This window comes from Stylophora pistillata, chromosome 9 (genome assembly GCF_964205215.1).
Source record: "Stylophora pistillata chromosome 9, jaStyPist1.2, whole genome shotgun sequence".
NCBI lineage: Eukaryota > Metazoa > Cnidaria > Anthozoa > Scleractinia > Pocilloporidae > Stylophora > Stylophora pistillata.
In genome coordinates this window covers 25,402,701-25,430,200 of record NC_142527.1, presented here as the reverse complement: position 1 = coordinate 25,430,200, position 27,500 = coordinate 25,402,701, and the positions used below count along the sequence as shown (strand labels likewise).

The window sequence follows — 27,500 nt, the reverse complement described above, 5'->3', positions numbered from 1 at the left end:
TTGATACAGGGACCTCCCTCTGCGGGATATAAAACATGTCACTCAGTATGACCATTCAGCCCCACTACACAGATGATAATGAGAAGTAATAAATTTTAATTTATCATCATCAAAATTCCAAATCGGGTGTTAGCTGACTTATTACCATGATACTACAAAGAGGGACTGCGTTTGTTTGGGTTTCTTGCTTTGTTCTATAGTTACAAAACTAGATGTTTGACGTTACCACAGCATTCGTAAGTACGGATCATGGCAAGTGGTTGCTATAATGTTCCTTTGTCCTTATTTGATCGCAAATCAAATAAACTAATCCCAAGAAGTTTGCCCAAACTCATTTCCTTTTCTCTACATAGCACCACTAAAATTACTCATCGGTCTCTGGCTACCAAGACAATATGCTTAAAGCTGATGATCTTGAGGAAGCGTAATCAGTCACAATCAAGAGAACAAAGAATCCGGGAACAAGAGTGAAACGGGGACTGTAGAACTTTTAAAACGATTTGAAACAACTTCTTTTTAAGTAGCTAAAAAGCTCCCGATGTCTCTGTCACTAAAAAAAAAAAACTACAGGGTATAAATTATCGGGCCTTTTCATAATTCAAAGGAGCTGATGGCTGTCGTCAAACCGAAGTGACCCTCTCATCAGTGACCTCGATCATCGTAACAGTGGTCTTCCTGCTCACAACACTGAGGGGACTGTGTCCTTGCACTTTAGATGAATCAGTATACTTCTTCACAGAACCGTAAAGTTCAGAATCTAAGACAACAGAAATATGAAAATACGCATTAGTTATGAAATAAAAATTGTGTTGAAAAAATTTTAGTAATTTAGTAATTTTATGTTTTTGGAATGATCTCAGAGCGTGGATTTTGAAAGCCTTTGATGAGCAAGCTGTGTGGTATTTGTAAACAGATTTAAGTTTAAGAAGGAACAGTTTGTAAATTTTGGGGATCAATGTTACTATAAGTAGTGTCGGCCGACATGGCGACCGACATGTCGATCGACATGTCGGTCGACAGTCGGTCGATAGTCGGTCGATAGTCGGTCGATAGTCGGTCGATAGTCGGTCAATATGTCGACCGATATATGTCGGCCAATAGTCGGTCGACATATCGGTAGACAGTCGGTCGATATTTGACCGACACTTGGCCGACACTCGGTCGACACAAGTTGGCCGATACTTCACCGATACTTCCCTGACACTTAATCATATACCTGAAAGTTTATGCCTTCAAATCAAATTTTTCTTCAAATTAAATTTTTCAATACCGACACTGCAACAATACACAACCACACTAGCGACGTTCAAACTATGTTTACCGATAAAGTTCAGGCACTTGACCGATAGACTACCGACACTCGGTCGATAGACCACTGACACTTGACCGATATTTCACCGACACTTGACCGATATTCCACCGAGACGCGACACTCCATCTGTCGGTCTACAGTCGGTCGACATATCGACCGACATGTCGACCGACTATATTCCGACTATCAACCGACTATCGAACGACCTGTCGACCGACTATCGACCAACTATCGACCGACTGTCGACCGATATGTCGGTCGACATGTCGGTCGCCATGTCGGTCGCCATGTCGGCCGTTATTACCTATAGTAAAATTGATCCAATTTTGGGGGTAAGAATCCTCAATCGCCATGATTTTCCCTTTTATTTGGATTTCCCTTGTGACATTCTTATCAGGCGAAATTTTGAAAAGCGTCTGCCGAATTTTGTTTTAATATTCATCGAAAACCCTAACTCCTTCCCCCCTAACAGCGGTCCCTACTATTATGTGACAGTAATTAGGTTAATCATGTGACCCGTCCGGCCCTACTCGCGCAATCCCATAGAAACCATAATGAAAGCTGACTTGTGTAGAGCCGGACCGGTCGACGTGAGCCTGTTCGGAAAAAGCCCTCTGGTTCTCTAGTGCCCTCTATGTACGGCTTTGTTGCAAAAAAAAATAAATAAATAAATAAATAAAAATGGTGAATGAAAATTAACAAATGAGGCACGCCAGTTTTTCGATGAATTGTGAGTTTCTTGGCCTGAATCGAAAAAAATGAGGGAAAAGTTTTCATCGCAAAATCTTTTTTGTGGTTTTTCTTAAGCCAAATATTTTTCCGTCTGGCTCTCTCACTCAGTCAATAAATACATATTGTATGAGGGTGGTAACATAAGGGGAATTTGCAATTTGATAATTTGCAATTATCGTCATGACAAGTCATAGTTTTACCTAAACTGCTCTTGCATGATGGAGGCCTAGACTTGGTCTCCTGTACTCCTAATTTATCAGGACTGTTATCACCAGCTTCCTCCTGAGTGGGATGTGGAAGAAAGCTCTCTTGATACAGATCCCCGGGCGGCAGAGCGACTCTGTCCTCTGTTTGATCCCGATTGACCTCTTGATTATTCCCTCGTTGGCGATTTTGCGCCTGACCAGCTCCGTTTTCTATCTTATCCACACCAACTCTCATCGAAAAGGCCTTCCGGCGTTTACGCACAACTTTGCAGCACGCGATGACGAGGATCATGATGACAAGAAAGAGACCGCCCACACCAGAACCAGCTATGAGGCCCACATTTGGTGAAGCGTCTTCATTCAGGATGACGACTGGCTCACTTGAAGGAGAGGTTTCTGTCGTGCTGGTTGTAGAAGGGGATGGCCACCATGGGGTCGGAGACTGATCTGGTGGAGGGGTCGACGGGGTTGTGCTCGTACTTGAAGTCACCAATGCGCTGCACTTGTCAGATCGTAGGTAGCTGCACTGCATGCCTGTTGGTACACCTGCAACTTGACACTCAGGTATAATGATATCGTTATCATCATTACAGCACGGAGAGCACGGCCTGCACAGTCCCAACATGCCCTCAGCATACGCACCAGGCTTACACCTTCCACACTTGGCCTTGGAAGTCACCGTACAGGCTTTCGTTGTTTCACGGTACTCACCACAATTTTCACAGTCTTGACAAGCTTCGCTATTGAAGGAAGCAGAATACGTCTCTCCCGGCACACATGGCTTGCACTGCACTGGTGTTGAAGGGGTTATCACGTCCCCGCAATTGACCAAGAGACCCTCGCCAGGCGAGCATTTCAAACAATCCTGGCATTGAATCGAACCAGTTCTTGGATCCTTGATTGTAATCTGGTCGGCTTGGCACGATGAATTGGCCTGCACCTCGAGGCCTTCATATTGAAAAAATGCCTTTCAGTATTTTGTTGATGTCAGATTAAGAGCTACGATACATGAACTAGTGGGTTTTTTCAATGGGAATTATCTTTGACTGATATCGTCAAGATGACACCTGTTTTAAGTGAGAGCAATTCTGCCAAGTCACACTAAACTTGTATCTATGCATGGGATTCATAAGCACGGATTTCTGTTTCATCCGCATTCCCCTTGAAACGCTCCTCCTCCTTTGATTTCACCCTACAGCTTACGAGCGATTATTTCATTTGTAAGATTTTTTCATGTACTCATTAGTTCATTCTTCATGGCTTCCCTGTATATGATTTGAAGGCTGCCTTATTATTAACATTGTAGCTTATTCTCAGACGTGGAGCGTAGAAAAGAAAAAATACCTTCTGTACTTAAAATACGATACTTACGCAAAAGCAACGTCATAAAGGACAACAACAACAGCGTCACGTGATAGTGTTTAGCCATGACAACCTCACTATCAGGACAAAATCCGAAAAAATAAAAATATCCTGTTAGGAAATAATGGAATTCTATCTTTTCTTCGCGATATTTAATTTGTATTATATTCAGATTAGGACACTCTTAAGATTATTTTCGTCGCGCAAAGCACATTTCCACATAAAGCCCCGCCAAGTAAAGAAATGTCATCGCCGACAATTTACTGATCGTTTCCGACATCGAATTGAACGCCGCTAGCTACGCACAGTAGCTGGTAGCCTGCTTGTCGGCGGTACTTGATATGCGCGAGATTCAGCGCGGCGAATATGTTCGGTCGTCATATTGGACGGGTGGAAGATCTGGGACGAGTGGCTAAGCGAAAGGGGAAGGGGGGAGGGGAAAGAGGCCAGAAACACTCCCCCCACCCTCCCCCCTCGCTTTATCACTTGTTCCTGATCTTTTACTCGTCAGATATGGCGACCGAATATATTCGCCGCGCTGAATCTCGCGCATACCAACTACCACCTGTAAGCAGGCTCTGCGCACAGTACAAATTGCGAAAGAAAAACACCATTAGGCAACGCTCGATTTGTCACGCTTTAGATTGAAAGTAACGTGACAGTGATTTAGATGACCAGCGTTAACTTGGAACACGGCAAAAAGAAACCCCGGAGAAAAAAAAAAGTGATTCGAGTTAGCGGCGGTTTGAGTTAGTTAATAGTAAATGACCGAAAAAATGGGGTCAAGAGAAATCTGTAATATTTTATCTTTTTCCTGACGAGCTTGTGTTTTTCTCTTTCCGGCCTAAATATAGCATTCTAGCACGGAAATGATCGTGGGGGAGGAATGCGTCGCTGCAAAAGGTCCTCCGAAGTATTTTTAGATCAGTGGAAAAACTTAAACGGCGCATTTTATAAGAAACTTATAACTAACAAACGGCAGGTTACGACCGATTTTAAGTCTATGTAACGTTTTAAAGTAGAATTTAACGGATAGTTTGGTTTTATGAAATGAGTTGATAATGGAAATTGGCCAACCTATTTAGCTTATAAAGCTGACGTTTCGAGCGTTGGCCTTTCTTCAATTTAAATAGTTGTACTATGCTACCAGGCTAGTGGCAGACATCGGAGCCATCGGGAAATGACCAACAGCCGTTAGGTGAAAATTAAATTATCAGACCAATGCAAAACGGAACTTACCTATTGAAGTTTTTCGCTAATAGAGTGAAATTAATTTTGGATATTGTGAAAATACAGCAAGCCTAGGGAAGCAACTGTGAATTAGAGAGATTGGGCTTTGGAATATGACCACAATTATAAGAGCCACATTACTTGAAGCTTTTTGCCTCTACCTAATCAATAACTTAAACTTTACGAGATTCCAATGATTATAACTTCCTTTACTAGTTCAGTTATCCTACCTTTTCTTTCTCTATGTTGCAAAGTCTTGACTCGTCAGGGCTTCGTCTACAGCTTTGCACAAATTCTGCATCGAAAATGATTTGGTGATTTATATAGGGATAAGCTGTCTATAGATGCCAGTCCTTTTAATCATGTGAAGTGTTATATCTGAAGGGGTTTTCCCTTTTGAATTGGTACGTGAACAACACTTTTCTACCCGCACAAGGAAGTTCCTCAAATCCGCTAATACAACGAACTGCAAGTCACGAAACAGCTCTTGCAAAGCAGAAAACTAGATATTGTAGGTTGAGAAAAAGCTTACTTTTTCTGCCAAAGGTTGTACTATGTTGCGCGAAAAGCCCAATAAGGTCATGACCACTGGAATTTAACGTGTTCTATGTTTAGATCCTTGTTCTTCACGGTCCGCCCGCTTTCAATGGAACTATTTGCTTCCTTGTAATGTAATTTGGGGTACTAACCAAAATATTCATTATGCTGCCAACACATTTTAGCACGTACATCCTTTCGGTATACATAAGCAGCGAGAATCAAAATTAATTTCGAAAGATCCTGACTAGAGTTGCGTAAAAATCTCAACAAATGAGGAATAAAGTACTTAAGAGGAAATAGAATGAAGAAACAAAGTGAGCTAACTAGACCCTGTCGCTATCGATTTCATTTACAGTTTTGCATACCGGCATGCAGGAGCCCCCCTGATACGTCATATTATTACGTGCAAACGTTCTTTCCTCGGGATCTTAGAGTACGTGATACAATACTGACTTGTATGCTTCAGCATTCCGTCACGTTCGACCTTTTTCACAAATTATTTCTTCAGTCATATCTCTCTGAGATGAAATAAAAAATGTAGCTGCAGAGAGACTAATAGATTTAGAGGAGACGCCAAGAATGCCTAAGAAAACCTAAAGGAACCAATGATCACGTCTTTTTGCGTCTATTGTCCACAAAAAACGTAACGAGTCGTTCTTCAGGACTGGTAAAACCAGACATAAACTCATTCTGTTACGCACGCCAGACGCACGGGTCAAATATTGCAATAGCTGCTCCGTAAGACTGAAAATGCAAATGCAGTGGCATACATACAAATGGTGAGCGAGCTGAAAATTTGCAAATGATAGCAAAGTGCAGCCTCAAAATGAAAAAAAAAAATCCAGATATCTGTAGCTTTGTCATTACAGCTTAATCTTTCAAAACGTGTTAAAAACACAATGATCGTATTTTAGAACAAAGAAAGCACCCGTCCATGGCCTTACAACTTCGGAAATGGATACAAAATGATATTTGCTAAATAGAACATGTAAACCGTTATACATTTTCGTGCCCAATTATTATTTGAAAAGATTGTCTAAGATTTTGGCGATGGGTATGTCCAAGAAGGACAGATAGGAAGGCTTCTAAGCTAAGCCATTAGATATGTCAATTTCACTCCAGTTATTTATAGATATTCTCTCTCTCTGGCCCATTATTTTCTCTTGGTCTGTCACGCGATACTGTCTCAATATGTAGAAGGGGAACTTCTATAAATTACCTATAATATTTTTCTTTACCAGTACAGCACGAGACCGAAACACTGAGCTGAAAAGGTTCTTGCTAAATTTTTCCCGTAATCATAAACATGTTTTCTGCGACGGGCCGGGAACTGCATTTTCATCTCAGACTCGGCTGTACATTCATACGACCAGACATGCATACGCCACTGATCAACTCTACTGGGCACCATGGATACAAAGTTTGAGCTCGTGCTCATATGAACGGCGATGGTCTGGGTACTGAAGGTCAATGTAACCTGACCAGCGAATAGAAGTTCCTAGATCTGTTGATCAGGATAACCATGGAAACGTTCTCGTTTCGCTTTTGGCCTAAACAACGCCTTCCTTAATCCTGTCTAGAAACTTCTTGTCTTCTTAGTTGCAAGTATATTTATTTGTGTGCAATATCCGTTAAGCTATTCATCTATAAAAATGTCAAATATCAAAAATGCTGTGTAGCTGTGGCTCCTATGACTGATTCTGTTCACCTTTAGCTCATTCATGATCTTACTGTGATGAGTGGTTAGGGACTGGTCAGCCAATTTTCTATATTGTCCCCTTTTATACTCTGCGGGCAACGATTGATCGCCCCTTCGTTCCCTCCACCCCCTCCAGGCGAAATATAATGACTGGTCCCTTGGAAAAAAAATTTTAATCTTAGCGGAAGACAAAGAAAACCTTTGAATTCGCCCATCTAACCTTTTTATTTTGCGCTTCGATACTCAACTACCGATCTACAAAGGACCAAAGCTGAGGTGGGCCAGGGTCCATCCGTACGACAGGCAAATGTGTATGATTCAATATCGTCTTCGCCGGCTCAATTCTCTTGTTTCGCTTTCGAACCGATAAGAAGGAATTTCGACTTAAACAAGTATCATCACCATCATAACAATCGCTCTACGATAATCCTATAAAGCATCAAGCTTGAAGAGTCGTGTGTCTAATCGTCTAAGACTACGTTTAACGTTAGAGTCTCACAGATTACTCGATAAAACTAACTTCGTGCATCTCTTTTAAAATGATATTTTCCCAGGATTGGTTTTTCCTCCTTATCCAAGCTGAAATGATTTCACTATTTTGGAATTTTCACAGAGTTGTTTCAGTAAGCTTAACAGACGCATGTTAAGCGCTTCTCGTTAGCGATATGCTAAGGACCCAATTATAAGCCTTCCGTAGAGATTGATGACCCAAGGTGGAATTATTTAAGTTACACCTCATGCGCCTTTGTCTGAACCGTCTTGCGACATTTCAAATCTCCTTGTTAGTGGGTGTTTGACGTCTTATTAGAGAAACAAATTATCTATGCCAGATTTTAAAAGCCATTTAAATTTCAGAGCAAATATTCTACGTTGACTTCAATGGAAAAACCAACAGTGAACACAAGACAGGTTTATTATGTAAATCATGACGCAGTTTGTCTGCCGTTTACAGGTATTGTCCAGATGTACTCTTAAAACACTCACACATGTTTTTTTTTTTTCATTCTTTTTCTATTTATTCTATAAAAGGAAGAAATATGACAAATTTAATGGCATAAATTTCTGATGAATCATAACCGATACGATCAGAAACGGAAATCCTTTATTTGTGAAACGTTATCCGAACTTGACCTTCACGTGATCGTTCGGAAATTTGTTATGCGTAGTTTATTATGCCAAATTTTAAAATCACTGAAAAAAAAAAAAAAAAAAAAAAAAAAACACCCGATCAACTTCAAGTTCTGATCGTTGTTAAGACTGTCTCTCATCGAGCGTAAAGCAAAAAATGAACATCATTGCTATAGGAGAGCATTCAACGTGCGAAATTTTAACGGATGTTTCAATTGTCTTTTGAAACCGCAAATTGTCAGTTTAACAAGGTGCTCCGGTGAATAATATCAAAGAAGCTTATTACATCTCATTTTCCTGTTTTGATCTTTCTTGTGACTGTGTGTGCTCAGTCACGCGATCTCACAAAAAACCAAATCTGTCTTATGTGTCAAAATCTTGTATGAAATAAGTGAAGCATTCTTAAGATTCGACCTCATCGAGTGTAGAAGGTTTTTTTGAAAAACCTGAGCGGTCATGAAATGAAACAATTGAAACAAACTGAAAATATTGCTAAGTAAGCGTTTCGTTTGGCGGTCGTCATCTCTTCTTCAAAGCATATGAACTAAATACGTAAATAAACAACCTAACGAATCATTTCACTAAATCCAAGAAGAATAAGAATAAAACCATCCGCGAAGTAGAAACGTGGATCTCGCCTGGACGGAAATTCACTTTAAAGATAAAGATAATTTTCATATCAGCCTGATGGCCGTGTTTATCTACAGTTGTCGGTGTAATTTGGTATTGGGCTGTAAAGATATCATAAATCGAGAATATTAGCAAAAATTATGAACCAGCCACAACATTGAGTGAAGTATTAAAATATTCGCTTTAAACATTGAATCATCATGTTGCCAAAATTACAGTGGGCATCCTCGTCTCGGAGAGGCGATGGTCAGCGCATCAGTGTTGGTGGGCTCTTGAGTGGCTCAAAAGCCCGATTCTTGAGTGGCAATAAGCGGTAAAATTCATGCTGGCAACCGTCATAATGACCAAACTACCCCCAAACACACAGGAAAAAAAAACAACAAAAAAAATTGTGTACATGAATACCTGATGAATAAACCATGAATAAACAGCCTCCTCTTGCAAGCTGAGGATTTATTATTGAGCGTTTGAAGCTACGGAGGTCTTCCCGACTATTGATCTGACCACGAGGTAGGGATAAAATGTCCTCGACTTACGTCAAACAGTGAGTTGGGACTGCGACGGTCACGTGGTTATATTTATTAAGTGTTTTCAGGATTCAGCCATTGAGGTCAATTGAGTGGTTTTCTTTTGTTCTTTGGACACAAGAATTCATTGCTTGACAATTCAGCCAAATTTTTTGAGGCATTTTTTCTTCTGTTGGAAAAGTGGCACTAAAATCCTTTACACAAAAATTCTAGTGTTGGAACACGGTTGAATGAGATGGCCAAAAATGAAAGCAGTGTTTCCTTATTGAAGAACTGATATCTAAACAGGCCGGTTTTGTGGCTCGTAAATGCCTTAAGGCAGTTCCGAAAAAGAATAACTCAAATTAATGGGATGTCAACTAGTCATAACGCTACTATTTACATCTTACCGACCTAAACCTTGACCGCAAACCCACAGATAATTCAACGGTGGCCACTGTTCAAAACGATGGCTTAATTCAGTGATGGGAAAATATTCTACAAAGCACTCTAGCATCAAGACTTAGCAGATGAACTTCACCTAAACAGGTGAAGTTCATCTGAAGTTCATCAGAAGAAACAGGTTTGTACTCTAGTCAGATAAAAAAAAAAAACATGACATCATTAAACTAGACAACAAACAAAAGTATAGTCTAAGCCACCTTAGCTTTTTCAGTTCTTTTCTTTTCGTAAATTTTTTTGACAAAACTAATATCTATTTTTACAGTCTCGATTAAAAAAAAGGAGAGGTCACCCCTCCCCATTTGAGAGGAATGGCGCCCTGATTATGAGGTTGACCTCAAGACTGTCGTCTTTAAGCGAAGCTCTGGCAACTAACTTAGCACCGGCGGTCCGATTTTGTCATCACTCATCTGATTACACTCCGAATTAGATCCCACTTAGACCTATTAACACTCTGGAAGTCTTTTTTGACGGAGATAGAATTTCGCCTTTTGTTTTGGGAAGCCGATGAGGGAAACAAATGTTGTAAAGATCGACAAATTAACAAAATAGGATAAGATTTTGAGCACAGTCAATGGAATTTCAGCCTGCTCTTGTCCAGTTATAAAGATAATCAAGGAATAACGTGGGGACAAAGAGGGTAAATGATCAAGTTTACTAAGATATGTTGATTTCACTAAATCTGATAATCACTAAATCTGAATCACTGAATCACTAAATCTGATAATCTGCCTCGACGAAATGCGCCTTATTAAGCAGGTATTTTACATATAACAACCAACTTACAATTTAGAGGAATACATACGTATGTGTTATTAATTTTACATTTGCCGTACATGCAATTAATCCTTCCAACAAAAGATTTCTCGAAAGAACAATTGAAATTTTAGCGTAATATTTCAAAGTTAATCAGCCAATTACAAACCTGCCAACTTGCTCGTGCAATTGCAAGTTTCTTGCGAACTAATGGAGGGTCAGCGAAATAAAGAGTTAAATAGAGTTTGATAACGTTGCATCATCTAAAGTGTTCCACTCTGGATTTTTGGATTTGCGGAGAAGGTGTCTGTCAAGCATGAAAAAGATTAGCTTCCTTCAAATCGTAGCAACTGACTGCTGGTAAAAGAAGCACTGGAACTTCTGGCTAAATTTTACCAGGCAAGAAAAACAACTTAAGACAACTATGAGTGATGAATCTAGCTTAACGGAAAAAATGAAGTTAAAAGATGATATTTACATTCCTGTAACGTAAACCAGCTAAATACAGGCTTGACAGATTGTTTCAAGCTCGGCAACCAAGAGAGGGTCAATGCATTATAGAGTAGAGTGGTTTTCGGTTATGTTTCATGTTTCAAGCGTTCTGACTCTAACTTTCCGTGATAACATGGAGGTGACCAGATTGGACAAAATGTTAACTATGCATGAATTTAGCTACCACTCAGGAGTTCACTTGGCCACTTTGATTATGTAAATGACTGCACTTGCCCATATTTCTAAATATGTTGCTTCGGATACAATATGTACAGTTGTATGCAGACCTGCATTTACTCTAATGGCGATGGAGTAGGGAGGAAGACAGCTTAATGCGTTTGGCCGCGTGAAAAGTCTCCGGTTTTTAGATAACCAAATGCATAGAGAGGAACCTTGATCAAATCCTTCCCGAATCTTGTTCAAGGGAAACATTATTTCCCCACTAAGACCCCCTTCAGGCGGTTAATTGTCATCACCTGTAATGTCCCCTTATTAGCCAACTAAACTTCGTAGAGTACAAATAACGCCATAGACGAGTACAAATATCACGCGGGTATTTGTACTCTAGAGTACCGGTTATACAGGTTTTCTCGCATCACGCAAGCGAAGAATTCAATTGCAGTTACGAAAAAAAAAATGGCGGTCAATTTGAATCATATTTCCGACGACGAAGAGTCGGAATGGCTGGAAAATATACATCCAAGTTTATTAGATGAATCGAACGAAGAAAAACAGCTAGAAGACCTGGAAATTTCTTCATTTATTGAAGAAAATAGAAACAGAAACACGACAACGCGCCAATTCCGTTCCGCTTCGCATACTTCTGTCGCGCACTCCCCGTAAATGAATATCCGCGAAATTCGCCCGCTCTGAAATAACGGTTTGGCGTGTTGGATAATAAATAACTTATTAGGCGTTTTGCTGTGTAGTATCGCTGATTATTTTTACTCGTTATTTGTATTTTGACTCGCACTACGGGCTCGTCAAAATACGGCGCAACTCGTAAAAATACTCAGCGATACTACACAACAAAAAGTCTAATAAGATATATTTATTTACCCTTGACCCTACTTGAAATAGAACGGCGCTCGTGACTCGCGATAGAAATTATTGCAAGAGAGAAAAAAAAAGCCCTACACACCATAACATTAGGTAATGGTAAAGGTTTTTTTCCTGTATGAAAATAGCATTCCTCGCACACAAACGATCGTGGGGGTGAAAATAATTCCGATTATATTATAGTGCACCTACTACATTTTTTTTTCTTTTTCAGTACTTTATCCTATCCTACCTCTTTATCCTGCCTTGAAAATTGTGGCTTGGTATAAACCCTCACGCACACTCTGCAACGAGCAAATGATTTAGTGACTAGTTTTGAAAAGTAATTTATAAGGGGATTTCCCTTTGCCGAGAACTAGCATGTGGAGGAGAAGGATACTTCCTGCTTCTTGATGATTTCTCTTCAAGAACCTCTAGATCTATTTCTTAGACCTTTTATGTTATTAGGGAAAATAAATGTTTACTTTCTCATCTGGTTCAAATCTCCTAATGCCGATTTAGCAATGTTTTCGACAGGAGGTGGATCCATGCATGTCTCTATGGAGATTTATCACTTGCTCAGACGCGCGGAAAGCTGGCGAAGTGCGATGAAAAGGAAGACGACATTTCAATTTAGTACCTGACATGTACATCTAAAAGATTTTGGCGTAGTTCATTGACACTACGTACTATTCGGTCTCTCTTTATGAAAAAATGAAATTTATCCTAGAAAATTCCCTTTTGTTAAGAGTTGAGGGCGCACACGACAAGAGAGAGCGATGAAAACTTTCTTCTAAACGTACTCTACTTGTCTTCCTGGTGAGGGTTCTTTTTCCTGTAGGAAAATAGCATTCCTCGCACACAAACGGTGCATGGCGATTCAGCGGTTGAAATTATACAGATATTAACAAAAGTAATAAATTCTATTATCATCACCAAAACTCCAAGCTGGGTATTAGTTGACTTACTACCATAATACTATTTAAGATCGATGAATGCGTTTAACTGGGTCTCTGGCTTAGTTCTATAGTTCAACTGGTTAATAGATGTTACCGCATCATGCTTAGGCACAAATCATGTCAAATAAAAGTGGCTGTGGCCACTGAACTCGGATAATGTTTAATGAAAAGGCTGGGAATAGACTTTTTGCTTTAATTCATAGGTCAGAAGGTCCACTTCCAGGAAAAGTTTCACGGTGTTTTTTTTTTTATTATATACTTTTCTTTTTGCATGCACCCGCACACCTTTAAAAAGTGTTTATTAAATTTGTATTTTGGCATCGTATTCAATGATAAGAAGTGTTCATATGACAAAGATTATTAAGAGGTTCCTCCTGGTACTGTCTGAATTAAAAATGGGAAGATAATTTTGTGTAGATAAACATGGTCCACAGCCTGAGATGTCCATTGTCTGTATATAGTTGAGTATGTGCGGATGTGGCACAGCGGACTGTCTAGGCCCGAGAGCGAGATGATGTGAGTTCAAATCATACAATACACAACATCTACATTTTTTGTTATCTTTTTTTTTTTCTTATTAACGGATATGTTTATGTATTAAAAATTCTTATAACATAACCAAAGTAAAGCGCGCGCTCTGATTGGTCAATTTAGCGTCCCCCATTTGCCCATGGGTGTACGCTGCTGACGTGAGCAAATGCAAAGACTATTTTTCCGCGCGCGCTTGTTTTTTCTGGTCGCGTAAGATTTGTTAAATAAAAGGGAACTCTTTAGCTACAATGTATCAATGTAATGTCATAAAACAAATGGTAAACACCACAGCGTACACTATTGAGTTATGGATGCACTTGGGAGGTTTGCTAAGCACTCAAGAAGCTAGAGTCGCTCTCGGCTTTCGCCTCGAGCGACTCTTACGCTTCTTTCGTGCTTAGCAACCTCCCGCGTGCATCCATAACTCAATAGTGTACGCTGTGGTGTTAACCATTTGTTAAATAGGGAAAGACAGCGTTTGCCCTTACAGGTGGCGACTTCCATGGCCATTGAATAGTATTGGATTGGTTTATCAGTGAATTGAAAACTTCAAGCTAAAAATTATACGCTGTTGATCGTGTGAAAACGATCCACGAATAAGAAACATTGTCTCTGAAATATATCACTACGTGGATAAATCTTTTTCGACTGGGTCACATGCCACTGCCACTTTATATACTGGTCAGTCACCTGCCACTTTATATTATATACTGGTCAGCGAATTATGAAGAAAGTTACGACTTGTTCTGGTTTATGCAAACAGACAAGCTTTCACCCCAAGAGAGGTACCCATCCCTCCACAGCCCCCTTCCCCGCACTGTAGGTCAATTTGAGCGGGTAAACGAGGTTGGATAAGAATTCTCGCCAAGTAAAGAGACCTTTAGCTAGGAACTACTCATTACTACTCACTATTTATCGCCGGGGGAAGGGGATTTGAATGATTGTTGGGTGGATCACATGGTTCTCAGAAGGAACGTATAGTGGATCAGTCGTTGCCAACATAGTATAAAGGGGGGACTATAGACAATTTACTGCCAATTCAACTGCTGATGAGAAGGTTTCGTAAACTTTGCCCCGTTTACTAGGGATAAAATCCTAACGAACTAGACTCAATCAAACTATTTTATTCTACCCCCGTATTCGCTTATTTACAATGGCTGTGTAAAAAGCTACTCTGCAACATTTGTAAGAAATCCCTCTCTTATACGATATTCTTTACACTGTGATTTGTTGTTGTTAAGTACTGATTTAAAAGGTCATTCAAGCTTGCGTCGATCATGTAAACCGATCAATGTCCTAAAATCACTACAGGCGGTGCTTCTAGTTGACATAATGTTTACACTCTTCATCTGAAATGTGTCACGCACGAAAGACAAATTCTCCGACAGAGGTATCGTAACTACATTAGAAAGCCTTAGGAAGAGGACAGTTAAATTTTATCTTAACATTACTAAGATCCTCTGACACTCCCCCAAAGCCAATAAAAAATGACCGGTCCCTTAATGATTTCTCTATTAAGGATTTGCTCAAATTCTTTCGCTTGCCTATATTGCACCACAGAAATTACTCATAAGTCTCTGGCTGCTAAAAGAAAATGCTAATAGCTGAAGATCTTTACGGAAGCGTAATTGGTTACATGCAATCAATAGAACAAAGAATCTTGGAATAAGAGTGACCAAAGTAGTTAATATGTCCTGATTTCTCTGTCACTAAACGAGGCTACCGAGCAAAAATTATCGGGCTGTTACATAATTTAAAGGAGCTGATTGCTGTTTTCAAACGGAGTGACCTCCTCATCTGTGACTTTGGACATCGTGATAGTGGTCTTCCTGGTAACAACATTGGGGGGACTGTATGCTCGCTTTTTAGACGATTCAGTACACTGCTTCATCACAGACCCGTCAAATTTAGAATCTAAAACAACAGAAATATGAAAAGATGCATCAGTTTACGAATCGGTTTGAAATTACGTTTTAAAAATTTGAGGCTTTCAAAGCAAGGATTTTTATAGCTTCTGCAAGGCAAATTGTGCGCTATTTGGGATTGAAACTTAAGAAGGAACAATTAGACAAGTTTGGGGTAGGAGTCCTTATACTCCAAGATTTTACTTTTCACTCAAGTTTCCCCTACAAAATTTCTCTTTGCTTTGAAAAATATGTTGGGAGGTTTCTGCCGGATTTTGCTTTTTTATACATTCATCAAAATCGCGAACCGTACCATTGTGTTAGAGTGTGTAAGAGTAATAAGGTGTGTGACTGGTATTCAACACTTTTCAATTTGTTCTAAGAAAGAAAAGCAAACAAAAAATATTGTCAAGAAGTCATATTTTTTACCTAAACAACTCTGGCGTGATAAAGGAGACGCGGTCTCTTGCATTCCTATTTTTTTGGGATTGTTATCACCAGCCTCCTCCTGAATGGGAAGTGGAAGTGGGCTCTCTTCGTACGGAACTTCGGGTGGCAGAGAGAATCTATCTCCTGTTTGTATTTTATTATTACCGTGTTGGTGATTTTGCGCCTGGCCAGCTCTGTTTTCCACCGTAACCACACCAATCCTTATCGACGGGGCCTTTCGGCGTTTACGCATAACTTTGTGGCACGCGATGACGAAGATCGTGATGACAACAAAGAGACCGCCCACAAAAGAACCAGCTATGATGCCTATATTTGGCGGGGCGTCTCCAATCAGGCTGGAGACTGGCTCACTTGAAGAAGAGATTACTTCGGTGCTGATTGTTGAAGGGGATGGTCGCCAGGAGGTCGTGGACTGGTCTGGTAGAGGGGTTGACTGCATCGTGCTCATACTTGAAGTCATCAGTGCGCTGCACTTGTCAGATCGCAGGTAGCTACACTGCATGCCTGTTAGTACACCTGAAACTTGACACTCCGGTATAATTATATCGTTACCATCATTACAGCACGGAGAGCAGGGCTTGCACAGTCCAAGCATGCCTTCGGCATACGCACCAGGTTTGCACCTTCCACACTTAGCCTTGGAAGTCACCGTACAGGTTTTCGTCGTTTCACGGTACTCACCGCAATTTTCACAGTCTTCACAAGCTGCTGCATTGAAGGAAGCAGAAAACGTCTCTCCTAGCACACATGGTTTGCACTGCACTGGTGTTGAAGGGGTTATCACGTCCCCGCAATTGACTGAAAGTCCCTCTCCAGGTGGGCATTTAAGACAGTCTTGGCACTGAATCGAACCAGTTACTGGATCACGGATTGTGATCTGATCAAGTTTGCACGATGAATTGCCCTGAACTCTCACGTCTGTGTGTTAAAAAAAAAAACATTTCAGTACTGTATTTGCGCAGGATATACTCCTCAGAATATATAGACCAGTGGGTTCTATTAGAGCTCTAGTCTAAGATTCGACCGTTTTCATGCTAATTATCTTTGACTGGCGTCGATGCATCCCTTTCTATTTGTAGATAAAACTGTTGTCGCAGAGTCATAATAAACTAGTTTCTAGGTTGATCAGCATTCCTCTGCAAGTAGATCGTAAGACCCTTGGAAGCGTTTGCATTTAACCCCCCCCCCCCCCTCCCCCGCCATGATGCATTTGACCTTAGAAAAATAAACGCTCTCTCCCCTCGATCTTCACCTCATAGCCTATGAGTGATTTTCGCAGTGTTGATTTATTCATGTACTCCTGAGATTACTGTGTGCTCGTATGTTCATCCCCCGAAGACTTCCCCATATATGACCCGACGGCTGCCTATTCCTGAGCATGACGTCTTGCATTGTAGTGCATTGAAATGGGAAAAACTTTGATAAAACAAAAAGGTTCACCTCAGGGGTCTGATAGACATGCAGTAATTACACCTACCGAAAACAAACAATGTAAGGGAAAACAGCAACAGAAATCCTGTTTTCACCATCACGTGACCGTTTTAAGTTATAAAAGCCTCGCTATTAGAGAAAAATCTGAAAAATTAAAGTATATCATATTAGTGGCTGATGGAGTTGTGAAGAAAAGATACGCGATAAAATTGTCCACGTCAATTTTTATTGTAAATGTAAAATCACGCGCGCCGCGTGTGAATTAAAAAAAAAAAGTAAAAAAAGAATATAAAGAAGAACAGGTAGAGGGAAGTTGTAATCTAGGTTCAAAAGCAAAAGAGATTTTCTACAATTGTGTCGACGCTTTTGGAATTATCAGTGATTTAGACGAGTTTTTCTAAAAATAAACTTAGTCTTAGACTACGGATAACTAGGGATATTTCCCCACAAACGTTTAGATCTATCTCTTCAAATACAAAACACAATTTCGATACAGGAACCTCCCTCTACATAATAAACAAGACCCTCAGCTGTCTGAATGACGATTCAGTGGTGGAAATTATTGAGATATTAACAAAAAGTTTTAAATTCTCATTTATTATTACTAAAGCTACAACTTGGGTGCTAGCCGTCTTATTATTACTATGGCTATTCAGATCTAGAATGTTGGCGGTTCGATTGGGCCTCTGGGTGTCTTCTTCCACTACAAGCTATTTGCTTGATGTTAGCGCTCGCTGCATATCTATTATAGCAAATGATCGCTATAATTCTAGACTACTTGCAGTCTCTACTTTTCGGCGAAATCTGTCGCGCAAGTCACAAAAAAAAAAAAAAAAAAATTAAAAAAAAATTGACGTTAGCGCGCCGCGGGAAGCTCTAATTTTGACTTACGTGCTGCAGGAGCTCCAGGAGTCAGGAGTCATGAAATTATCTAAAGTGGGCACTACTGAAGTGAAACATAAATTCGATGAGGCGAAATAACTTATACAGTAAGGAAACAAAAAGTTGCTTCCGGTTGGCAGGGGTTCGAGTTAGCTGATAGCAAATGACTAGCCTTAGAACGTACCCGCGAATTTAAAAAGATTAAGAGACTTGAATATTTATGAGTTGTAGGAAGTTGCGCGAGAAGCTCAACAAGGTCATTACCGCAACTGCTCTATCTTTAGGCCTTCCTAAGTCACTGTCAACCCGCTTTTATAATTTTATTTTAATGGAACTATTTGCTTCCTTGTCACGTAATCTTGGGTACTAACCAAAATAAACATGATGCCAACACATTTTAGCACGTACATGTTTTCGATATACATAAGCAGCAAGAGTCAAGATTAACTTCGAAAAATCCTAGCGAGAGTTACATAAAAAAAATCTCAACAAATGAGGGATAAAAGCACTTAAGCGGAAATGGAATGAAGAATATATGATACAAATACAGTGAGACTACTGAAACCTGTCGCTAACGATTTCATTAACAGTTTTGCATACATGCAGGAGCCCCCCTGATACTTCATGTTATTACGTAAAAGCGTTCTTTCCTCGTGATCTTAGAGTACGTGATACAATACTGATTTGCATGCTTTGGCATTTCATCACGTTCGACGTTGTCCACAAATTATTTCTTCAGTGATGCCTATCTCAGATGAAATAAAAAACATCGCTGCAGAGAGACTAATAGATTTAGAGAAGACGTTAAGAGTGCGTAAGAAAACCTAGAGAAACCAATGATCACTTCTTTTTTGCGTTTAATAAACGTAATAAGTCGTTCTTCAAGGCTAGAAAAACCAGACATTAACTTATTCTGTTACGCCCACCAGACATGCTAGACACCGGGTCAAATATTTCAATGGTGGACTGACCCATAAAACCGGAAAATGCAAATGCAGTAGTATACAAATGGTAAGCGAGCTGTAAACTTATCAGCCTCAAAATGAAAAATAATTTAGTTATCCGTAGCTATGACATTACAGCTTATTCTTTCAAATGGTATTGAAAACGCAATGATCGTATTTTAGAACAAGGAAAGCACCTGTCCATGGCCTTACAACTTCGGAAATGGATACAAAATGATGTTTGCTAAATAGAATACCCAAACCTTTATACATTTTCGTGCTGAATATTATTTGAAAAGAAGAAGACAGATAGGGAGGCTCGCACCAAAGAAGTTGCCGTCCTACTCAGCAATGAGTGACAGCCGATGCTTTGATGCCATTTATGGATAGTCTCCCTCTCTGGCCTGGCCCATTTTATTATTTTCTCTTGGTATTTCGCGCGATGCTGTCTCGTACGAAAACATCTATGAATTATTACCTACAATATTTTTCTTCACCAGTACAGCACGAGAGAGAGGCAATGAGCTAAAAAGGCCCTTGGTAAACTTTTAATCGTAAACACGTTTTCTGCGACGGGAACTGCATTTTCATATCAGACGCGGCTGTATATATTCATACGACCGCATGTTTTAGCCAGACATGCATACGGTACATCAACACTACTGCAAGCCATGGATACGAAGTTTGAGCTCGTGCTCATATGAACGGTGATGGTCTGGGTAAGAGGTCAGTGTAACACGTTTCACTCTTGACCAGCGGATAGACGTTCCTAGATCTGTTGATCAGGATAACCATGGAAACGCTATTGTTTCACTATGGGCCTAAACAACGCCTCCCTTAGTCCTGTCCGAAAAGATCCTGTCTTGTCAATCGCAAACATATTTATTTGAGTGTAATCTCCGTTGAGCTTTTCATCGATAAAAATGATTAAAATGGTTCCAGTTTTTATTAGTTTTGTGTAGCTGTAGCTCGTTTAACGGATTCCGTTCTCTCTTGTCGCTCGCTCATGCATGATCAAATTGAGGTGGGTGGTAACGATATTTGGACACGTACATTTGACCCTCCCCTTCCCCTCTTATTTTTGCCTTGCACCTCAACAAGCAATTTCGAGAAGTCTTGCATAAGACGTTATCCAAGCGCGAGACAAAGGAAACGTCCGAATTTCCCAGTTGGTAATCGAATATCTAACCTTTCGGTTTCGCACCTTGATACTCAACCACTCCAAAGGACGCAATGGTGAGCTACTTAGACCATTATCAGGTCCGTATACACAACAGAAAAATATGTATGACTCAATCAAAGCGCCCTCACCTGCTCGCTTCTATTCTTTCCCGTTCGAACAAAAACAAAGAATTTCGACCTAAGAATAAAAGTATGATCATCAATCATCATAAACCTGAACATATCCGCCTCCCGGTTAGCTCACTTGGTTAGAGCACCGGACTGTTATGCGGGAGGTGGAGGGTTGGAGCCCCGGCCGAACCAACTCTCAAGGTCTTTAAATAACTGAGGAGAATGTGCTACCTTTCTACATAGTTAATCGAGGGGACTGGTTAGGAAGGCCGGCGAACTTCAAAGGACCGGCTTATTGTTTACGATTTTAGGTTGAATTGCACCGTTACGTCATGATACGTCACGAGTACCGTGCATCTCTATCGTTGTCACAGTAAACAAACATGGCGTCTGGCATCGAAGACTTTATATTCGAAGAAGATTTCGATGCTATTATGGCAGTTTTAGAAGAAGATGAGAATTTGGAAGAACAGTTTCATGAAGCTGTACAGGAGGTGCGTGTTAAAAGCTAAAAGTTAGTCCTATTTAGTCATTTTATTCGCGGTTTGTTGCTAGAAAAGGCTCAGTGTAGTTGGCTTGAGATCGATCAGTGTTCGGTATTGTGTATCTGTTTCCAGAGCTCCAGAAGAAAAATTAGATTTCTTTCGGATTCTTTTAGAATCGCTAAAGCTTTAAGAAGAGTTATAGTAGCAATATTGGTATAAACTGATTTCAAACTGTTGGCGATTTTATCAAGTAAGATCAACTAAATGTTTCTTACATTCTAGGTCCAAAGGCAAGACGTAGCTTGTAGTATATGTCAAAAAGTTTGTAAAAGTAAACGAGGTCTAAGCAGACACACGACTATTAAACACAAAGATAACAACCAAGATCCCGAACAAGATGTACAAGAGGAAGAATCAAGGCAAAGAATAGCATTTACAAGCGACGTTTTGAACGATCTGGTGAACAACGTGAAAACGACAATAAGCAAAAGAAAAGTGTTTACAAAAGCAATGCGAGATGAAATATCATCATTCCAGTTTAACATTTACGAAGGATTGAAAGAGTTTGAAGAGATACGGACTATTTTTGATGGCTTTACGAAGAATGGAAACGCTGACAAGTTTTACTCCAAGTATTACGCGACCATATCATTACATGCTACAAAATACTTCCCGAGTCTGTCCAGTAATTCAGCAACATTGTTATCAACTAAACTTGCTGATCGACTCCTGGCCTACTGTAAAGAATCTCTTTCTCCTGTAAATGATAACGAAGTTGAAAAAGCTTTAAAGGAAAAAGAGATTGCTGGTCTACAATATCTAGGAGGCTATGTCTTGCAAAATCTGCACAATAAACACAGAGCATCTAAGAATTGGAAATCAACAGAAAGTCAACAGGCTACATCTTTATTAAATGCATGCAAAGAAGAATCAAAGACTATCACTGAATCACAGAAACTTATCTCTTCCTTAAGCCGTGGAGGGCTGTGGAATCCAACGAAAAAAGCCCAGAAAATATTTTAGAGGGCAGAGCATCATTTTTGAAACAATTGTAAAACTGACCAAAGATCTATCAACATTGAAGCTGTAATTGAGAAATGTTGCAAAGATACAGATGTAGTTGCTTTCTTCAATGAAATTGTATCTGAATCCTCACTAGAGATTGATAGCAGAATTAGTAAAGATATGCTGCACAGTATTATCACCTTATATTTACGTGTACGCTCATTTTCATTTGCAAGAGATGTAATTCAGAAGCACAAGATCAAACAGAAGCAAGTGAAAGCTAAGTCCCTGAGAAAGGAAATTAAAAGGGCAAGTGGAGGAAAGGATGATAGAGAACCCTAGAATCAAAGACAGCATAAAATGCATCAAATGGCAATTTTATTTATAGGGTCAATGTTATAAATGTCAATGTTCTGGTTTACTTTAGCATCTATAGAACACTACAATTCTAACTTAGAAGTCAGCCCTATCTAGATGACAACAAGTTATGTACAATATTATATATATATATATATATATATATATATAAAGTGGTTTGCAAACATCTGTGAATCAATATTCAAGTCATTTACAAGACAATGTTGCAGTTGATTAAATACAAAAGAAAAACAATGGAATTGACATTACATTGCAAAGAATATTTTACAAGTATTTCAATACATTTTTGGACGTACCACTGCAAAGTTATATAGCAGTATTTGCTAGTAATAAATTAAAAATGTTGATGTCAATTCTTAGACTTCTTTCTAGGAACAGGATCATCTGTTACATTTACCCAGGCTTTGCCCCTGTCCTTCCAAACAAAGTTCTATGCCCTCAACAAGGAGCTGGCATTTACACGAACGCCAGTATTCCTTGAAGGAAAAGTTTTCAGGTTTATTATCACTACAGTTCAAAGGATCCACTGACATTGGGATAACATGGTGAATAATATTTGAGTTCAGTTCTGGTTGTTCAATCCTAGGACAAATAATGAAGGACTCTGTTAGTTTTCTGACCACTTCATTCAAGGTAACATTTCTCATTGATCTATAATACTTCGTATAAAGTATGTGGTCATCTGGTAGTGACCAACCATAAACTAAAATGGTGAACCCAAGACTGTCATCGACCACCAACTTCAGTTGTGGTAAGCAAACAGAGGACTCATTTGACTTTCTGAACACCATTCTGTCTTCTTTGGCCTGAGTACACCACTCTTGTATAATCTTCAATGACTGGGCTCTTTTACAGAATTCATGGAAGCTTTTATAGCAATGTCTCTTTTCGGTCAAAATATCAGAAACTTCGAAGTCTTCCTTTACAATTGATCTCAAAGGCCTGGGAGTTGGTGGTTGTTTTTGAAAGCTCTTCTGTGGCATGCTGAGCAATGGAGGTGCTCCAAACTTCGGCCTTTTCTTTGTCATTTTCTCTGATACGGCTGAGAGATAAAGTTTAAGATATATGTTAACGTTTTAATCAAGAATTCAACTGAATTACATAGTAGATTTCGCATGTTTTGGCGGGCCGTTTACTAATAAGCACACCGCTAAATCGCTGGAATTATACACACACACTTACTTATTTCGATGTCATTTTCATGAAAATGCTTTTCACAAGTAAATACTTTGTCATTTTCGATCTGTCGTTGGAAGTTACTGTCCGTAACTCTGTATTTCTTGAGCTCATGGAGCCAATCTTCGCGCCATAATTTTGCGATATGCTTCGTTCCGAGGTGCTGGAAGCTTCCATATTCCAATTCCCTTGGTTTTACGGCAAGTTCCACAGCCAACTACGGAACAGTTATCTCCAGGCATGTTTTTGAGTTAAAATCTATGCATTTTCAGTCAAGCAAACAGTAATAAAAATAATTTAAAGTCAAAACATTTCTCTATCAACCATTTTCGAACAACGCTGCATCGTATTGTGATGCACGGTAGTCGTGACGTCACGCACCAAAAAGTTGAACAATAACCTACCCCTTTGAAGTTCGCCGGCCTTCCTAACCAGTCCCCTCGATTAACTATGCTTTCTATAAAATCAAGAAATAGATAGACATTCTAGTCTTTTCGGATAAGGACAAATAAACCGTAACATCTATTAATTAGTTAATTTGGTTAGGCAGGAGACGTCAAAGAACCTACTCACGAGAATACTGTGATGTGGTCTGGCATGTTTACGGGGAATTGGGTTAGGGATTAGGTGTAAAATGGAGACGAAAGTTCTGGTCCATTCCCGTGGCATGTAATCGTTAATCAAATACGATACTTTCGTAAAGCATCATGTATCTAACAAGTAAAAACTAAGTTGGCATAAGTTATAAAACTTCCCGTGTCTGATTCAAGAGGCGGTGAGTCCTTTTAAGATTATCTCATTAGTTTCCTAGGTTCTGCTTTTCTTCTTCATTCAAACTGAAATGACTTCACTATTTTTTAAATTTTTAAAGAGCTATTTCAGCTAGCCTAATTTGCTAACATGCATGTTGTGATATGTAAATGAAGGCTCCAGAACAAAAACAAAATACCTGAAAAGAAAAGCTGTTATGCTTCGTTGATTCTCGTTTTTGATATCTAAATTTTGTCATACGAAGCTTCAAGGACCCAATTTAACTCGCCCTGTCTGTGTTTATTGACGACCCAAGGTAGTATAAAATGAAAGAATCATGATCATTATATGAGCGAAGTAAAGCTATGCTACATAGGCCTCATGTCTGAAGCTTTTGACATTTGATCTTTCCTTGTTATCGGAAAGTTGACGTCAGATTAGGGAAACACGCTATCTTTGCAAGCTTTTTAGGTGCCATTAAACTTTCAGTGTTAATATTTACGGCAAAATCTGTAAATTAATCGGCAGTGAATACAATGCAGGTTTATCTATATAAATTATACAATTAGGGATGGAATAATGAACTATGACTCCGCCGGTGCCTGCTGAGCAAAGGTATTGTCGAAATGTACTCTTTCACACACTCGCACATTTTTTTGTAACTTTTTTTATCTTCATTCAGTAGAGAAAGAATTATGACATATTTCAAGGCAGTCTCTTTAAGTTTTTGACGAAACGAGTAACTGATACTTTCAGAAACGGGCGAAGTCCGTAATTTGTGAGACGTGGTCTGAACTTGACCGTCACGTGATCGTTCGGAGATTTGTTTTTAGAAGTTGATTGATACCAAATTTTCAAACCTGAAAAAGCTCAGAACATTTGCCCTTCTAATCATAGTAAAGACTGTTACGCATCGTGCGTAAAGCAGAAAAAAAACGTCATGCTCATCGTGGAACATTCAACGTAGGAACTTTTAGTGGATTTTTCATTTGTCTATTGAAACCGAAAATTGTCAGTTCAACCAAGTGTTTCGTAAATATCAAAGAAGCTAATTATAACTCATTTCCTGTGTTCAGCTCGGTTTTTTTCGTGTGGAGTGTGTTCAGTCACGTGATCGCTTAGAAGCCAAAACAATATCTCTTTTGGTGTGATAGCATCCGAAATAAAATAATTGAAGCCTTCTTGAGATTAGACCTCATCGAGTGTAGAACGGATTCTTGGAAAAACCTGAGTGGTCATGAAATATAACAAATTAAACAAATTGAATTATTTCTAAGTAAGTGGTTTTCAAGCGGTTGTGACCATGTGACCACCTTCAAAGCATAAGAGCTGAATGCATAATTGAACAAATAACAAATCATATGTCGCTAAATCTGAGAATGTGAAGAACTAAATTATTGACAAATGAAGTTTTAAAAGCTGTTCAGCCTGGCAGTTTTATATGTTCATTTACGTTTTAAACCTGATTTATAACGATCGGAAATCATGCATTTTCACGTTCAGTAAATGGATAAGCGACGTTGTCGTCTAGATGGTGGCGGTAAAACTCATACTGGCAACCTTAAACCGTCATCGTACCAAACTATTCCTAGACATACAGGAAAAATACACAACAAAAACAATGATCGGTGTACACGAATACCTTATCATAAACAGCCTCCAATTGCAAGCTCAGGATTTATTACCGAGTGTTTTAAGGTACGGTAGTCTTCCCGACTATTGATCTGCCACGCGGTAGGGATAAAATGATAGAATGCCCCGCTCGCTTACGTCAAACAATAAATATGGAATTCGACGGTCACGTGGTCATGCATCTTAGCGTTATTGGGATAGAGCAATTCATGTCAATATTATGAAGCGGTTTCCTTGTTAACTTAAGACGCAAGAATCCATTGTTTAACTAATTTCAAAATTTTTGTAGACATTTTCGTCTCTGTTCTTAATGTAGTACTTAAATGCTAGCACTGAAAATTCTTAAAAATTAGCCTTAGTGGTATGTTGTACCTTAATGAACGAATGCATGCTGATCCTGTCCTGTTTCAACTCTCGAGGAAGGCTTCTGGGACAGAAGTTATAAATCGCAGCATGACGTTAATATCCATCAATTATCTATAATTATAGGGGTGAGGAAAATTTTTTCGGACTTTGTTGTCTTTATCAGCTAGATTCTTCATGTATGTTAAATGGCAAACCGACATATGAGAATAAAAACTCAAACCAAATTCAATTTTTTGAAAGCAAGCACAAGTTGAACTCTTCAAGAGAATTAATTGAAGCTTTAACCCCTCAAGGACTGTAGAGGACTTTTAAATACCTCGGCAGTGTCATTTCCAGCGACGGCTCCCTTGACAAAGAGATTAACGTAAGGATCATGAGGGGACGCAAATCGTCTGCACTGGAAGTATCCCGGGAGTCCCATACATTTTCTTAGACTAAAAGTCTAAGAAAATGTATGGGACTTTTTGAGCGCTCCAGGTAGCTTTCCTGTAAGGCGTCATAATCTTGTTGCTGCTGACATCGATGTGACAGATAATTGCTTTTACAGTGTTTTCTTTGCCGGTTTATACTTGTCATCAAGTTTCAATGAGACGGCTCTCATTTTTCGCGAAAACAATGAATTTTTTGTAAATTATGAGATCGGATGCAATAGCACGTGTCCAACTAATTCGCTCTTCTTGCTTGGGAATACATTAATAAAATGTCGGCGGACCTTGAGGCCTCCACTAAGCTTGAAATACCAAATAAACGGGAGGTAAAATCGCGAAAAAATACTCCCGAGGAGAAACGAAAACAAAATAGAGAATGGAGAAAGCGAAAGCGACAGCAGAAGAAAGCGGGTAATCTGGCTCTGCTCGCTAATACTGAAGTTCTGCCTGGCATCAATGCTGGACCAAATGTGGCTGAGACGAACTTGATAGATAAAAAATCGCTTTCTCCAAATCTGGATACAGAACAGGTAGGCAACGAAAGCGGACTTATCATGCTGAAGGCTAATTCTAAAGAAGAAATGGAAAGTAATGTGAAGCGACCACGATTAACAACCATTTTGGATATAGATCATTCAAGATCAGCAACAATGCTTCGGAGGGCGCTTGGAGACGACGCAAGACGCAAGCGGACTCAATATTCGAGGCCGTTTTTGGCACAGACAACTTTTAAACGTACTGGTAGTCAGAAAAATATCCATTTGAAGAGTATTTCAGATAAAGAATTCAATGG

General features: G+C 39.5%; 5 protein-coding genes and 1 long non-coding RNA gene across 19 annotated transcripts in view; 3 read left to right on the top strand and 3 right to left on the bottom strand.

The window, feature by feature from the left end:
• Positions 1 to 76: 76 nt before the first annotated feature.
• LOC111347078 (uncharacterized) lies at positions 77 to 9,370 on the bottom strand. 9 transcript variants are annotated; one of them, XM_088733986.1, is made up of 6 exons: positions 9,245 to 9,370; positions 5,073 to 5,137; positions 4,852 to 4,913; positions 3,622 to 3,689; positions 2,245 to 3,198; positions 77 to 757 (listed from the first exon to the last, which is right to left on the bottom strand). In XM_088733986.1, the coding sequence occupies exons 1-6, from the start codon at positions 9,258 to 9,260 to the stop codon at positions 621 to 623; spliced, it is 1,302 nt and encodes a 433-aa protein (XP_088590112.1). In that variant the 5' UTR covers positions 9,261 to 9,370; the 3' UTR covers positions 77 to 620. The 9 variants fall into 9 exon arrangements, with proteins under 9 accessions (XP_088590112.1, XP_088590113.1, XP_088590116.1 ...); XM_088733987.1 differs by having other exon boundaries at positions 4,852 to 4,925; positions 9,245 to 9,330; XM_088733990.1 differs by lacking the exon at positions 9,245 to 9,370 and adding an exon at positions 6,602 to 6,759 and having other exon boundaries at positions 4,852 to 4,925.
• A 5,321-nt stretch (positions 9,371 to 14,691) lies between these two features.
• LOC111343380 (uncharacterized) lies at positions 14,692 to 26,059 on the bottom strand. Of its 6 annotated transcripts, none has more exons than XM_088734102.1 (5): positions 25,924 to 26,029; positions 20,506 to 20,554; positions 17,415 to 17,512; positions 15,917 to 16,855; positions 14,692 to 15,497 (listed from the first exon to the last, which is right to left on the bottom strand). In XM_088734102.1, exons 3-5 carry the CDS (start codon positions 17,464 to 17,466, stop codon positions 15,337 to 15,339), a joined length of 1,152 nt encoding a protein of 383 aa, XP_088590228.1. In that variant the 5' UTR covers positions 17,467 to 17,512; positions 20,506 to 20,554; positions 25,924 to 26,029; the 3' UTR covers positions 14,692 to 15,336. The 6 variants fall into 6 exon arrangements, with proteins under 6 accessions (XP_088590228.1, XP_088590227.1, XP_088590230.1 ...); XM_088734101.1 differs by lacking the exon at positions 20,506 to 20,554 and adding an exon at positions 20,591 to 20,722 and having other exon boundaries at positions 25,924 to 26,024; XM_088734104.1 differs by lacking the exon at positions 20,506 to 20,554 and having other exon boundaries at positions 16,082 to 16,855; positions 25,924 to 26,059.
• Positions 18,693 to 20,145, top strand: LOC148724037 (uncharacterized). The gene is made up of 2 exons (XR_015991960.1): positions 18,693 to 19,261; positions 19,695 to 20,145. It is a non-coding gene; the product is annotated as an uncharacterized LOC148724037 (long non-coding RNA).
• On the top strand, positions 20,847 to 22,194 carry LOC148724036 (uncharacterized). The gene is made up of 2 exons (XM_088734105.1): positions 20,847 to 20,981; positions 21,255 to 22,194. The coding sequence occupies exons 1-2, from the start codon at positions 20,871 to 20,873 to the stop codon at positions 21,993 to 21,995; spliced, it is 852 nt and encodes a 283-aa protein (XP_088590231.1). The 5' UTR covers positions 20,847 to 20,870; the 3' UTR covers positions 21,996 to 22,194.
• Positions 22,339 to 24,011, bottom strand: LOC148724035 (uncharacterized). The gene is made up of 2 exons (XM_088734107.1): positions 23,538 to 24,011; positions 22,339 to 23,397 (listed from the first exon to the last, which is right to left on the bottom strand). The coding sequence occupies exon 2, from the start codon at positions 23,381 to 23,383 to the stop codon at positions 22,736 to 22,738; it is 648 nt and encodes a 215-aa protein (XP_088590233.1). The 5' UTR covers positions 23,384 to 23,397; positions 23,538 to 24,011; the 3' UTR covers positions 22,339 to 22,735.
• A 596-nt stretch (positions 26,060 to 26,655) lies between the features above and the next one.
• LOC148724034 (mitogen-activated protein kinase kinase kinase 21-like) overlaps positions 26,656 to 27,500 on the top strand; it is a 2,350-nt gene continuing 1,505 nt past the window's right edge. Inside the window, exon 1 of the mRNA XM_088734099.1 lies at positions 26,656 to 27,500. This exon is cut by the window's right edge and continues 1,505 nt beyond it. Coding sequence (XP_088590225.1) covers positions 26,980 to 27,500 — 521 coding nt within the window. The 5' untranslated portion in view covers positions 26,656 to 26,979.